Below are 16,086 nucleotides of genomic sequence, written 5' to 3' on the forward strand. Positions count from 1 at the left end.
TCTATATCAACCATTGCAACAGTCCTAGACCCAGTTCCAGCGGAAAGTAAAAGATATATGATCTACCTTTTCATTTTTGCGCAAGTAACTGATGTCATATTCATGTTACACTGTACCCCGTTACACTGTGCCCCCCCCCCCTACCGTATAAACAACAAAATATTAACTGGAATTTTATACGGTATGAATACCGGCAAACTTTATTGTTATATCAAGCAACAAATGTATGTAGTTTGTTTACAAAATATTATTAATTCCCAGAATTACTGTATGTTGGAATAGAAACTAAAATCTTTTACTTGAATTCGTCACGTTTAAACACGAAAAAACCTATTTTCGTAGGTATTATCGCGGAAAAGGTACGATGCCGACAAATGAGAACTGAATCAAAATGATGGCAGGTGCGTCTGTCAAAAAAGTAGAATGACGTAATAAAGATGTTACAAAGAAACAGACATACTTTCACTGTTATACTGTGTCTCGAGTTACAATCTACCCCACCTGACCCTATTAACTACTCCAACATGAAGTGTACAAGAAATCAAGCCTACAAGTGACATATAATTAGTGAGAGTGGTTCAAAGTTGTTTGTTTAATTTTGAAATGAAAATATACCCTAAGAGTTCCAAGTAATTTCTTGGGGGGAGATCGAAACGTACGATTGAAATTGGAGTGGAAGAAATATTTGTGAAGTATTATACACCCTCGCAATTAAATAATAGCAGAACTTCGTGTGACAAGGTTCTGTCATAGTGGAAGAAAGAAAACGAAAGAAAGACAGGTGGGGAATCGGTAAATACTCCAAAAAAAATTGCCAGTAACCGGGAAGTAAAAAAGAAGATAGCACCGACGAGCGATTATTTATATAATAAGCTCGCATTGAACTATGACTCCGCTTAAAGCGGAAAATATCGCGTGTACAGAATGATGCACACGTCAAGGTAGAAACACGTGACGAAACCATCGCACTTTATGCTCAAAGACTTCGTTTTTAGGTCAAGTGAAACAATTATGTGGTCGGTGCCTTGTTTTCGACCTGACAAACGCAGGAACCCCTAGTCCTGTGTTGAAACCCCGGGGAAACGAAGAGAATTCTCAAGTTCTTCTACGTTCTTCAACATGTGAAACTTTAAGTTAGTGGTAAATTCTTCGGACTCCCCTAGACTAATTGTGACTATATTAAAGACGAAGATGTACATTGCTCGACCTTCCAGCAACTTCTTGCGACAATCTTGAAGCACGTTAGATGTAGTACGCTAACAGAGGTCTGTTCTAACGATAATTAACCTTGTCACCATTACGCAAGCCGCTTCATCGTCCCAAAACCGGTTCCTTTGATAATCGAATTTGATTTAGTATTCGATCAATTTATCTACAAAGTTGTCTGAAGTATGCACTAATTAATTATCGCGCACAGCCATCGCGTTAATTCCATTTTCGATAATGACCAGGACCAACCTATAGAATAATTATCATTGATGACAATATGACTCGTGTTTATAACCGCCTTGCGATATTCAAAGAACTCGTTTCGAGATGAAAATTGCAAAAGATTTCATGAAACTCGATGAGTTTCATTCATCGCAGTAATAGTGTCGGTCATCGCGTCAGTGACTTCAATATAAGTATCAGCAAAAGCGTTCTGTAGTCTATATAAACCTAAAAAGGAGATGGCTACTGTACAGTATGGTCACTAAATCGTTAAATAGTACAGATGCAGCGCCAGGCTCTTCAACATGTTGACCCGGATACCCTTTTTCTCTCTAAACGAGGCTACATCCCCCACGAAAATAGGTTCGATCGATAAAGTGACCAATCACTACGATATTTCTATTTGTAGAGTTCCTTCTCGGGAAAGGGATTATAGATATCGACGTAGACTCTCATACCACATCCCCGCAGCTGATGAAACTTATCGAAGGTTCGGTTTACTTCGACGATCGCTCCTTTCCCCGTCACTTGTGTTTCGGCCCTATCGCGATAACGGTTAACTGTAAAGGGTGTGGTGTCTGGTTGTAAACGTTCAGCTGATAACGGCAGACGCCAGCTTTTATCACCGGTTATCACCAGGCACCATAAACGATTATAGCGAAATGATTGTGGCCTTTTGCTGGCGAATTGGAACAGAAAAGGAAGTCGAGACAACCGCCTGCCAAAACAACTAGAATGCAACACAATTATAAAACAGAAACCCTTGCGGATTGGGTACTTGATCTATATACAGTGAGCGCCACTCAAAATCGTACACTGTAACGCTTGCCAGATTATCGTTTGCAAAATATTGTTACCATAGATGTAAGATGAAGGTTTTTTTTTAGGAATAAACACATTCAGATACTGGCATTTTCTGTACTTTATTTCCAAATATGTATAATTTTCTTATTACGAATAAAGCTTTTTATTTGCAATCAGTATATATTGACTACAATTATGTTAGTGTGTTTATTCCTAAAAAAACCTCCATCTTACATCTATGATAACAATATTTTGCGAACGATAATCTGGCAAGCGTTACAGTGTACGATTTTGAGTGGCACTCACTGTATTTATCCAACGAAAATTGAGTAGCGACTGATGTCTTTCGTAGTGCATCGACGACGGAGAAGTTAAGTTTAATTAAAAACCGCTTTATAGAACCTGAGCCACATTCGTGAATTTAAAACGGGATCATTTGCATACTAACCGAGAAGACGTGATCTCCAATTCGAGCGGGGAATTAATTAAGAACGAGCACGGCGGGGCATTTATCGCGCAGATAAATTTTATCATCCAATAAAAGGATACTTACAACGAGTTTAAAAAAAAAAAGATGTAACAAGGCGTGAAATGGGTGTTGTTCTTCGTAAATGCCGCGTCCTTTGTTTCCAAGGAACACCACTTAATTAGGATAAATGATTTAAGGCGATCGATACCAGCGAGCTGCTGGCGATGAATAAGTGATAGAGCCAGGGAATCGTGAGTTGCACGATACGCCAGTTACCGTTCCCATGCCGCGCCTTTCTCGTTTGCGAGATTGCCTTTGAATATGAGATATAGTAACAGCCATGGAGCTAAAAATGTCTATCAATAAGTGCATATTGTTCTCACAACCGCGTGAATCCATTGGAAATTACATTTTCGTCGACCTTTGCGGCACCATGCCCCGTGAGAAAATGATGGTCCCATTAGGAGCAGAACGCTTAATCGCGGCTCTTGTGATTTTTCAAGTTGAGCCACGTGTCCCTTCCTAAACAGCGACCAGAGGTTTCTTTTTCAAGGCGGACTCAACAGTCTGTGAAAGTTTTGACATTCGGTGGATGCCACGAAATTGAATTGAAGTTCCGCGGCAGGGAGGGGGGCTAAAATAGGGGACGGAAGCGACTTGTTTACGAGCACAATAGCGCGGACGTAAAGCACAGAGCGAAGGTCTCGGAAAGTAGGTGATCCCACGTAAGAATTCACGCTCGATACAAAGAAACGTGTACGCGATCAGTGAGCTAAGAAGACAGTGAATCGTAACGAAGCTCCGACCGTGCTCCCAGCTTCTTGCACAATCCCTGCGAATCTTTCGATTTGCTGGCGTAACGCTCTACTAACAAGAAACGGTCCTTTTTATGTCGTAGGTACGTTTTATCCCAATGACGACTTGTGCCGAGTCACTGGGAACGTCTGGAGCCGGAAGCAGCCCGAGACGCCGCGAGCGGGAATCCGAAAAAGAAGAAGTGACGGCAGCCCGTCGGGCATCTGTAACGATTCGTCAAAACGAAGCTGATGAAAGTACCGGATACGCTACAGAAAGAAAAAAAACGAGCAGAAGGTGTGAATAACTGAAGAAACTTATTTTTACCGGACCGAGCAATTTCGAATTACTTAGAGCGAGCGAACGAATTCGGTATATTTAGGGAGAAACGGAGAAAAGGCCACTCGGTATTCTGCAAAGAATATGAAGTATAAGAAAGCTTGTTATGTGACTGCCAACGATGGGAACCAATTTGTAAACCGACGGCTTAGTTTTCTACAAGGAAGTGTCTCCTACCACTAGTCCAACGAGCCTTCCACGTTCGCCACAGTTTTCGAATGGCGTCCCAGGGTTCTTGACCCACAGTGTCCAGCACAGAAGGGTTATTGTTCGTCCGCCAGGGAAACATCTCAGGAATTATTTATCGGGCATAGTTTGCGCACTCACGGTCGGAAATATCCTTTGGCCGGGGAATAATCTGACCGCGGCGAAGATGTCGGCGCGGGCCGCATGAAAGGCCCTTTCAGAAGAGAATAATAATTATGTGCCAGTCACTTTGCAACGTTTCCCCCCCCCCCCGCGGGTGCATTCGCCGCGTCTGGTTAATTCGCGGGGTAAATGAAAAATAAATGCTCGCGATGCTCGCGCACACATTTCGTTCCCTCGCGGTAATTAATTTCTGAGGAGGAAACCAAGGAACCAAGGGACACGAATTCCATTCCATTAAGGGAATTAATATTTTCCGGTCACGGGATGACGGGACCGGGCTGCTCTCTCATACACACCGTCCAGATTTAATGAAGACGTGTATCGAAGCTTCTAATAACTCCATAGGAGTAATTACGGAGATTGAAGGCTTAATGGCACTTCAGCAGTAGCGGGGAGTGCAAGCATAGAACGATCGATCTCGACTCTGGCACGCGTTGCTCCCTCTTACCAGGAAAACTTATCCCGCGAAATTATCATTATTATACGAGTTAATGGTATTTTTAATCGATAAGTCTGTAATTACGTGGCAAATCACCGCGAGCCGAACGAGAAAATCGTTCCGCCGCGCGGAACTGCTCCGCGAGGAATCTGTAACGTGAAAAATTGCGCGTGCCGGTTGGTGGTCTCCATTTTCTACAGTTTCAACCACGCGCTTGTACTCTCATTAAGGAGAGAAAAAAAGGATCAAACGGACTAGATGGATAAAAGTTTGAAAAGCAATCTTATGGACTCACGGTGCTCCACGTTTCTCACAATAGCATCGAGCACGGGAGCGAGGTGAGTCGTTTGGAAGGCTAAGCCCGCCTGTCATTCGCAGAAGTGATCTCTATTTCATCCCTTACGACCTGAAGCAGCAACGCGCACCTCGGCTGGGCTCGCGCGCGCGGCAAAAACGAAATGGCAAAGGGTTCTGAAACGGAACGATCGTTTCCCTATAAACGACGCGCATCGTAAATTTCACGCGGTCGCGAGCACGCGGCAGACCGATCGCGGCGCTGAACCCTTAAAGCTGGCGTTCAACTTTAGACCGGCCCGGTTTAAAATCCAGCCACGGAAAGACGCGGCCGGAAGTGAAATAGAGAAAAAGGTCGAGCGAAAGTCGTAGACGTCGGCGACGTATGGCAAAGGGAACCGGCTATTTTCTCCGTCTCTGTGTCCCTCCGCCCTCTTCTTTATTCCCCTTTCGCCCTGCCGCGATCCTCTTACCTCACGCTGTAGGACCTTCCCGGTTTGGAGGTCATTGCACTGCGGCGGGTGGTTGCAACGGGGTGGCCGACACGGCGAATCGATTTTCCACGACGACGCCGGGGCGCCGTGTGACCGCTTCGGGAAAAGTCCCTTCGTTCGGTTCCCCCACGCCAGCGGCAGCTCCACAGGGCCCCCTCCTCTCGGTGCCGCAGAAACTACGCTGCTTCTTGGCACGTGACTACGCCGTAAAAACTCGATCGCCACGTCGCAAAACGGAGCATCCTCTTTCCAGCCGGAAATCGATCGGCGGCTCTCCTGGCGCCAGACCACCCGCCCACCTTCGTCCTCCTCCCGTCTAGCTCTTGGGACCCTTCGGGAACCAACGTGGTCTATCCACCGCGGAGATGTATATACATATCTCCGAGCAAATTTATATTCTTCGGATCACTCAGTAGCGCGGGTCAATAATTTCAATAGTCACTATTCGATTAAGTCTTCAGTAACTGTCATAAACTGCAACCACGTTCGTAGTACCCTGGTTAGGATCAGGGATCCACGCGTCCGCTAATCTCGCGCACTTCACTGAACTTCAGCCAGACCCGCGGTTACCTACGTTTGAAGACGAACGTCGCAGAGGCTGATTCACGCAGCTGCGCGGCCCGCGTACGTGCCTCCAGTTCGCTTAATCCAGATGTCGATAGTGATCGATGGCCGGCTGTCACGTCAAGGCCGGGGATCCCTCGTGCCACGATTTTTGCGCCGGCACTCGCGATCGGAGCGGCGCTGCGCGCTCCCGAGCCGCCTCGTCGCGGACAACAAATTCAACGAAAGTCCAATGTCACGGCTCGCCACGCGGTCGTTCTGTATCAGCACCAGCAGTTAACAGTCTCAGCGGTGACACGGGCGGCGTGCACTTTCGACCGCGTCGCCCTATATCCTGGCGCTTCCGCGCCGTTCCTCCTCGCCTCCCTCCCCGTCGAGCCGCGGCGAGCTTCTGGAACGATCGACGATTACGACCACTCGTTTTATTCTTTCTCGGATCACGTTGAGTAATGAACCTCCGCTATCTTCGGCAGTTATCTCGCTACCGAAGAAAACTGTGCATCGGGAGGCATGGAGGAGCGCCGCGACTTTATGTAACTCCGTTCCTGGAGATGGAACTCCCAGCACCCGGATAACGCGATGCTCCGCTTCTCGGAACGAGGATCTGCTTTGGCGATGACGGAGGTAAATCACCGAACCAAGGAATGAAAGGAATCGAGAGGACGCTACAGAGTGTCGGTCCAAAACGTGTGCCAATATACTCGATAGTTCCACGAGGAAGTCCCACCCAACCACCCTCCCAACCCCAGGTGTAATCCTCTGGAGCAACGGCCACGTTTACCTCATGCTCGCAGGAGTCCTATCTGAGCGTTTCTGCCGCATGATGCCACACGCACGGCATCCCCGAGCGGAATGAAGCGCGCCAGGCGTGCGTGGCCTCGGCCACCCTTCGGTTCGAGGGGTGGAAAGAAGTCGCCGCACAAAGAAGGGCGATGATTCCGGGAAATTTTCTAACGGGGCAGAACCACGACGGCGGCAACGTGGAGGGATAGAGGCGTCGCGGCGGTGTCTGCGGCAGCTGCAACCACCGGAGACTGTCGGCCACGTTTTCTTCTATCGACCGTATCGCACTGCGGCGACGAATAGCACTGACGGCTTTACCTCGTGGCGCGCAGGTTTCATATGAACGCGCGCGCGCGCACGAACACCCGCCCCGGACCCTTTTGTGTACACACGTACACACAGGTGGTGGTCCGTAGAATGGAGCTCGATTGATACGCAGCGATGGGCTCAAGACACAACTAATCGATTCGACATACTATTTTGGAAGCAGGACTCTTTGGACGTTCCGGAATTTTGCAGCTTCTGGACGCTTTAATAGCGTTTCAGATTAACTGTTGCCAATTTTAGGGCGTCGACTGAGACAACAGGTCCCTGTTGAACTTGTGCGAGATAAGATTAGAAGGCAATTTTTTCGAGACATGAGTTTAGAAAGTTTCTAACACTTTTCTAACACGCTTTATATTCCGAGCTGCTCCCTTCGAGTAGGGAGCTGCATCTCTTTGTTGTTGGTAAACATGAATTCGCCTACTTCCGTCCGGATTAATGAGCCCTTAATTAATGCCGGCGCCGTGTATTTTGTACGTAGTTCAACGAAGTTTTAATAGCGTTTAGAGACGAGGAAGCGGCGACGTGTACCGTGTAATTAGCCTTTGATATAAATTTCTCGTGTTTCATCGACGTAAAACACGCGCGATGGAAACTGTGCAGCGTATGCCGCGCGATCGTTATGAGAGTAATTAGCAAGCTTGCAAAATATTCGCGAGCTGGCTGACCGCCATGTTATCTGCACAATGAACGGATAAATTGAAGCTCTCACCGCCATGTGTAGCATGCAATTGAAGGGGAACTTATTTGCTATGTTCCAAGCCATTTGCCGTGATACGTTGGATAGTAAAAAAGGTTCGAATGGAACTATACTCCATAGCAATGATACGATGATAAATTACACTTTCAATTTAACGAATACACATATTTATATATTTGCCGACAATCTCATTGCCTGTGCGTTCGCCATACATCACAAACGCACCCTCCATTTCTCAGCGTTTGTACGAAAGGCGGCAGTATTAATAGCGTTTTCGCGGCGGTTCATCCAGAAACGATTAAGCGACGGTTAATCAAAACTGACGTAACACCGGTCGAACGTCTGGCAAAACGAAACAACGGAGCGGCCAGTGGAGATTTATCGTTCATACGGAGGAGTCAAATTCTCGGTTGCTCGGACGCTGCGCGGTGCCGCTTAATTACCCTTCGCGCGTAACGAAACCGTTGCTCCCATTAGCGAGCGAGCAATTAGGCCCCCTCTTGCCAACCGATTGATTTCCCTGTCAATTATTCCGCGCGTACGTGCCGCGGCGATCTGTCGACGTGGGTCTTTCTTAAATACGTGTACACGCTAATTATCCGACAGACGAGCCGATGGCTGCTCAGGGACGGCAATTAACCGACAAAATGCAACAACAATCCGCCGTGTTTACGCTTCAGCGGCGCTAGATGGGAGCGTTAACGAGCGATTGAACGCGAGAGGCGCGATATTAATGCAGCCAGCGCCTATGATCCGCGGGCTTATCGCTATTAGGTGATGAGATGCGGGGACACTAAGCGAATACCGCATTTATAACGCGCCGCGAGCACTCGAGCACTCGAGCACTCGAGAATCTGGCCGCCGGCCACATAGCTCGGCTTTTGCTGTAAAATCGAGTAAATCGAGGAGCAAGAGCCAGGATCAATCCGAGCGCCAGGCCCCCGGCGCGGCGTGCGAACGAGAACTATGCAGAACGCCGCGAAAAAGTTTCGCCCCTGCGCTCGCCTGAATTATAACCGCGATAAATTTCGGCTTTGGATACACTCCGGATGTTGGTGAGCCGAGGGGGCTTTCCGTGGCTAGGCATCCAGGCCTCTTCTATTCCTCCGGATCGCTCGAGCTGCCAAGTGACCTGGAAACTGTCCGCGGGGGGGGCAAAGTGATTCCGTGAAATATCGTTCGAGATCGCTCATGGGGAAGAGAGAGGGCTCCTGCGGGATTACGAATGGAAATCGTAGCCGTTTTATATCGACTTGTTCTGTGGAGGTTTAATTAAACAGTCCGAAATGGAACGTTTATGGTAGAATAGTTTAGGATTTCGAGATCGTGGCATTGGGTGATGCTTGGGCTGTTTTTTAATATTTAATATATATATATATTTTTGTCTTTTTCTTGAGGCAGAGCTTGAAACGGTTCCGAAAATAACTGTTTAAAACTGTTATATAAAGGTTCTGATTAAAACGGTTATGGAGAACTTTTATTCCAAATAACTGTTACGAAGAACCGAAATTTCCAACTATTATCTGTTTCGGTTACGGTTCCTATTTCCCTCTTCGTATCAGTTCCATAACCGTTATTTTTTCGGTTCTATATCGGTTCCGAAACGGTTCCAGAATCGATAAGATATAATAAGAATTTATATCGACTTTTACCTAATTGATATCATTCATTATCGTAGCTGTAGATTGCTGCAGATGTTCATATTTTTTACAAAATCCTTATAGAAACAGGAGAAACTTTTAACTCCCTATTCTGAATGATATAGTGTGTGTGAATGTAAAAAGTATGTAGCTGATTTATTTATTTCAGCACTTTATTATATGATATGTGTACATGTTTCTTCTTTTTCTATAAGGATTTTGTAAAGAATATGCACATATACAGTAATCTGCAGCTACAATAATTAATGATATCAATTAGGAAAAAGTCGATACAAGAATTGATTCTAGAACCGTTTCGGTACCGATATAGAACCGAAAAAATCACGGTTATGGAACCGATACGAGGAAGGAAATAGGAACCGTAACTGAAACAGATAAAAGTTGGAAATTTCGTTTCTTCGTAACAGTTATTCAGAATAAAGGTTCTTCGTAACCGTTCGGAGAACCGAAATCGATATTATAACAGTTTCCAAGCCCTGGCTTGAGGCCTGTGATCTGAAATTTCAAATGGAACTCGCAAGAAGCATCTTATGCTTCTTACACAAAACTCGTACGAGTTTTAATACAACTAGTTACGGAAAATATGGCGCATAATTATAGAAATATACGTTTGGAACGCTTCAGAGATAGTTTAACGGGGATGCCTGCGCTTCTACTAAATAGCAGCAGAAATGAAGCGTAGCCTTGTTTCGACTATTTTAACGACTCGGTAATACGCATCCTAGAAATGAAATCGTTAAGGGCGAGCTTCTTAATAACCGCTCTAGATTGCTTGGTGTGGCGCCAATTTGAGCGGGCTCGCGCAAACTGAGAACTGCGAGCGTGGAATGCCTGGAAATTACTCGCAGGCATCCATTCAAAATACAGCAGGAATTTCTCCTTCGCGTGGATCGCGAAATGCCGCGAACCAGAACAAACTAGCAACCAGAATAAACGATTTCTTACATACTGATAACGAAAACAAGGAGCACAGTACATACACCACTACCTTCGCCTCAACCCCCTACACAACGTGAACAATTGCAGATGAAGGAAAGTGGAGCCAACAGATATAGCAACAGGCCCCTATAACATACCACACAGAGCATACATTCACGTTTAACTTCACTTCACCCAGAAATCTCTCGACGAATCAGAAAAATTCATCCCGCATTTCCCACCCGTGTTTTCCGAGGAATCAGTTTTTGCCGGTCGCACCGCGATTCACAGAATGCTGTACGTAAATTATTCCCCGATTGTCCCGTCAGTTTGCCCCTAGAGCGGCGGCTGTCCGGGCGTACATATTCGACAGCTGAAAGCGGCGCGGCGTCTCGCCGACGCGCCCCGTAAATCGCAGGCTGCCCCGATCGCTCCGGGTGATTCGTAACGCGTAACCGGCGGCGTAATTTAAAGCGGGGCCCCATAAATCGCGAGTGCTCGGGGGCGAGGGATGAAAAGCCGCGTGGGCCCTGTTTTCGATGCGCGCCGAATAAGCGGGATTCCGTGGCGGCGCGTGGCGTCCGCGTCCAGCGGGAATGTCACGGGGAACGGACACACAAAGAAAGTCGCGCGGAATGCCGGGAGTTCCAGACGCGTAAATCGCTCAGCGCCTCTCCTGCGCATAGGTGCGCACCAAGCAGGATAAATATAGACCGCGTCCAAAAATATGTCTTTCAGGCCGCACTTAAAATCGTCGCTTCCGCCGTGGCTGCCTTGAGCACTCGGTTACCTTTAGGGCCGCGCTGAACGCCGGACCCCTTGCGCTTTTAGGAGCGCGCACAGGCTTGCCCTGTTCCGCCGTTGATCCACGAAATTGGGCCGCCCATGTGGCCGTTCTGCCGCGAAATGTTTTAGTCAGCGGAGATGATGGACTTGTGCGGGGGAGGGTTCGAGGGGATGGAGTTGCTGGCGAGAGGTTTGCAAGTGAATTCGAACCGAATTCAAGTCGGTATCAATGAAATGCCGCTGGTTCGCACAAGCTGCAGGACCCCGACGAAACCGCAAGCCGTTGGTGAGAAACTGTCGCGCGTACGTGTCCCTGGGTCTGTTTGCAGAAGCAACAGTTCGCAGGTTCGCTGGAAGTTCAGAACCACCGAGGCAAATTGCATTACGCCGCACTGATCGAGTTTCGTCGGCCACCTCGGGAAGGTCTCGCCGTGAAATTGGTCGTTACGGACCTTTCCCGGGGCGGTCTCGCGGAAGTTCGCCCGGCTAAGGAAAGATCTATCGATCCTGTGGATCGTCGGCGTGTGAACAACGCTCGTTCGACAAATAAATTGGCCTCGGCGTGTCGACCGAAGCGAAAAAGGCCGGGGATAATGGCACACGACTGGACGATGCTCGATTAGAATTTATTTATATACGTCGTATCCAGGATCTATCCACTTGGATCCGTGAATCGTACGTCACTCACGATCGGGGCGGGATCTCGTTAACGTGCGAACGGGCGCAGATCTGTTTCACCCTCGCCCCTCTATTAATCGTACAAGCAGACGCGACTGCAATTTCTTCCCCGCTCTGTGTACGAGGACATTAGTATTGATATACTAATCGCAAGTGTTCTGGTTCGTACTTGAAATAATTATTAGAGTACGAGCGCTGGCATGAACGCTGAAATCGAGACTTGAACCGAGCGCTTGAAAGACCATACTGTGTCTCTATTCGAGGAAACATTTGCACACGTCCAGGGTGTAAAAGTTGTATGACAGCCCAGTCACCGTGACATTTGCCGGCGTTACGGATACAAACGTCGTTTCGTACTGCTCGTTACGTTGATTTATGGTTCTTTTTAGCCGGGCAGCGTGATCTTTAATCACGAGACGGTGCTTTCTTGGCGACGACTGATACATTGCACGTTGCTAGATTCATGGTATCGTTTATTGAAATATTATCCCGTATTCCCTACGATTGCGTAAACCCTCGTTGCCTCTAAGCATTCGTTTCTTTTAAGCATCGAAGTATCCCTTCACTTTATAACGCCGGACAAGAGGCGAAGATATTCGGGAGGGAAATGATCCAATTGCGCGCTCATCACCGCGGTGCTTCACCTGCTTATTCACACATTGATTGTAGCCTGCTCGTAAAAGTGCATTCCTCGTTTGCCTTCCTCCTTGAAGGTATCGGAATCGTCTAATTTTTACCACACGCTTCTCCGTTCCGCGAAACATTATTTTACTACGCCTGTACACTTAGCCTCTTTCGTTTCTGCATCGATTGAAAATTTGTTACGTTCAGGGTGCGGTTGGTCTCTTATATGTCAGACCTAATCTTCAATGGGGTCACTGATGCAAAAGCGAAGTGATCAATACGAAGCTTTAAATATCGCCAAGCCCCGCAAGGCCCCTCGTCGGATACGAATCAGTTGAAACGTGACTGGATGCGTGACGATTTTTATATGCTGCGTGTTATGCGAATTGATGCCGTAAGAAACAACTTTTTTACCCTGATAATGAGCGCGGCTCTCGTAACGACGCTACTTTCGCCATGCTCACGCAAAATTTACTACCTATCTCCGAGCGAGCGCGTCAGGATTAGGGAATACAATCCCGGTCGTTATTCACGATCCCGGGGTTGTGGGATTTTTTAAAGTCTACCTCGGGATTCCGGGATTAATCCCGGGATTGGGTAATAGAGAATTTCTGTAATTAAAATGGTTTATTACGTGTTAAAATTCGACATCTTTGTTTAAAGTAAACAAACTTACTTTCTATTGTTAGTCTGAAGAATCAGCTAAAATCATTTTTAACAATAAAAACAGTAGATTAATGAAGAATAATAAAGTCTCAATATGTAGATAATATCAGTAAACCATTATGAAGATTTTTTGGAAATGCGAACGAAGGAACAGCAAAGCACCCTAGGTACATATCTACAATGTTTACGTGTTCAGGCAAGTTGCGATTTGCAACTCGCACGATTTCGAAATAGCGGAAAGTGGGAATATCATTGTAAACATAAATATAGTTTAGTTAGTTATATGCGACTTAATATTATTATTTAAATAACTCATTATTATTATTATGAAATGACTACGTTTATTTATTCTGTTTATGTTTATATTTTTTGGGTGTTCATAAAGTAATTCACATTTTTAAAAGATCCCATCACGCTCGGGATTATTTACATCAAATCCCGTGATTTTTAGAATCCATAAAACAGCCGGAATACCTTATCCCGGGATTGTATTCCCTAGTCAGGATAGAAACTCTGAACTGTTTTATACCAGTTGAAATTGTACTTCTTATCAGTCCGTTTAATGGCGAGCCCACATTCGCCCGATTGTTATGGGGCATGAGCACGCTCGCGCGTAATTAATTCCGTGCGAATGTTAATCAGTATCTCGTCAGAGCACTGTGCATGGAACGCTGAACAAACTCTGCAGCAGGTTTCTGTGCCTTTTTGTTGGGTTCAAAGTTTCCCGATAAGAACGACTTCTCGTCACGAACAGCGCTTCTGATTAGTTCGCTCGTCGAAATCAAAATAGAGGAACGACAGTAGTTTCTGCTGTCGTAACTTCTGATACTGTTCCCTCATCGCGACTGTTCATAGACTCGAATCCCACACGATCGATTAACGTCCGTCGCGTTTATCGCTAATCCCAGTCACCGGGCACTAATTAAATGAGATTCCTTGCTCCGCGTATCGAAGGTTAATTGAAAGTGACCTAGCCTGTTTCGCGTGTAGGCCGTCTTGATTGTAATCCGCATGGATTTGCAGTACAGTGTCGTACAGAATTAATTGATCGTACGTTCATTCGTTTCCAGGAACGGCTGACCAATCCCGATAATGAATAAGCTTTCATTAAGTCGTTTGGGATTTGGGACCCTCGTGGCGCACATGTAGCGCATACTGGCCATCTGTCGCGATAATCCTAATCCCCTTCAGGCAGGAAGCTCTACGAATCATTTCAACGATCGCTTCTTAATAAATCAACATTCACGAATGACAGAGAGCTCAGAAATGCCCGGGTGAAGGAGTAAAGACTTGAAGGATGGAACAGAGAGGTTGAGCAGGGGATTGCACGAGGAGAAAGAATTGCGTTTTCATACTCGAGGAAGATGACACGTGATTATAATAAAACAGAAATGTCCACTTTTATATCGGGATGCTGTAAGTCTCTCAGCGAGGGAACTACGTTGAGCGTCAACCGCGCTAAGCTTGACAAACAGAAACTAATTACAGCGTGAGCACAAATTATAATCGCATGACGAGCTGAAGCCTTCGATTTCATTAGCTCTAACCACAATACATCGGGATACTTAAGTCGCCCAAGGCGCCAAAGTGTTTATCGTACACGTACACCAAACCACCGATCGTGTTTCATTATTTTTCGATCCGCGTTTGCGACACGAGGTGCCGTCTAGAATACGAGTTATTGTCCTCTAACGGTGCGAATACTTGCAGCCATCTGAATTACCAAATCATCGGGATAAACCAGCTCGTGTTACCATAGAACGGATTCTAATTCTATCTGTAACGCCGTTACGACATTAACGCCCGCGTTAATGTTGCCGGTGACGTAATAATTCGTGCAAATAGATGCTCGTTAGAGCGGAGGGAAACACGAACGAGAAAAGGTCTCCTCTTCTCCAGCGTTAGCATCCAGGCGGATCCTTTCGGAAAGGTCGCGCGGCTCGTCGATTCGCGCGAAGATTAGAACCTATAGAATCCCAAGCCTGGACCGATGTTCTCACAGGACCGTGGGCATTATGAACTCGTTTCCTTTTGATACACTAGGTGAAATTCACGACTTGATTACCCCCGATTACGACCACCTCTGGCGAAGCAATCAGCGATCCCATTCTTACGGTTGATTCGATGCAATTGGAACCGGCGAGTTGATCGAATCACTTCTTTTAAGTTTCCAAGAAAGCCTACGGTTCTTTAAACGATACCTTGTTATTCCGTTCCTTTGCGTTTTACGAGCGACTAAGACGAGTTCGGAAGAGAGTACCCAGACGAACTCGAAATATTAAGCTTCTGCGGTCCGTTATTTGTTTGTCAAAGAGAAAGACTGGGAGATCTGTTCCCATCTAGTGCAACCTTTTCCCCGAACCACTAGAATTTAATGTGGGAGGAGAAAACTTTGTCTGAGAAGATACGTAACTCCGTACATGTATACAGTGGCTCGCATTAATATTCGGACACTTTTTAAAATCGCATAACTTTTTTAGAATTGGTCCAAACAACTTGTGTTTTTTTGAGAAGCTAGAAGGATTAGTTTGCTAACTGACGCGTTTCGTCGTTTTGAAAGAAAATATATTTCGTTGGAATAGCGAAAAGAATAGTGAAGGTCGATTTTTCGGGAATTTTCGCGATTCTCGACCTTATTCTGCGGTCTTTAAACGTTTGTAGCTCGGAGCAACGTTAACCGATTTTGATGAAATTTTAGGCACGTATACAACTTACTGCAATCTACAAACAGTTGTTTTTTTTTTGAATTTTCATTACAAGCTCACAAAAAAAAGTTTAAAAATCGACCTTTACTATTCTTTTCGCTATTCCAACCAAATACATTTTTTTTCAAAACGACGAAACGCGTCAGTTAGCAAACTAATCCTTCTAGCTTCTCAAAAAAACTCAAGTTGTTTCGACCAATTCTGAAAAAGTTATGCGATTTCAAAAAGTGTCCGAATATTAAT

At 46.1% G+C, this 16,086-nt stretch overlaps 1 protein-coding gene across 5 annotated transcripts in view; it reads right to left on the reverse strand.

Moving 5' to 3' along the window:
- Positions 1-16,086, reverse strand: part of LOC143367403 (uncharacterized) — a 57,205-nt gene that overhangs the window by 27,826 nt on the left and 13,293 nt on the right. The window contains exon 1 of one of the 5 annotated variants that reach the window (XM_076809184.1): positions 5,414-6,629. The exons of the other annotated variants lie outside the window; for them this stretch is intronic. Coding sequence (XP_076665299.1) covers positions 5,414-5,448 — 35 coding nt within the window. The 5' untranslated portion in view covers positions 5,449-6,629. Of the gene's footprint in view, positions 1-5,413; positions 6,630-16,086 lie in introns of those variants that run through there. 5 annotated transcript variants of the gene reach the window in all.

This window comes from Andrena cerasifolii, chromosome 3, assembly GCF_050908995.1.
Source record: "Andrena cerasifolii isolate SP2316 chromosome 3, iyAndCera1_principal, whole genome shotgun sequence".
In the NCBI taxonomy this organism is placed as follows: domain Eukaryota; kingdom Metazoa; phylum Arthropoda; class Insecta; order Hymenoptera; family Andrenidae; genus Andrena; species Andrena cerasifolii.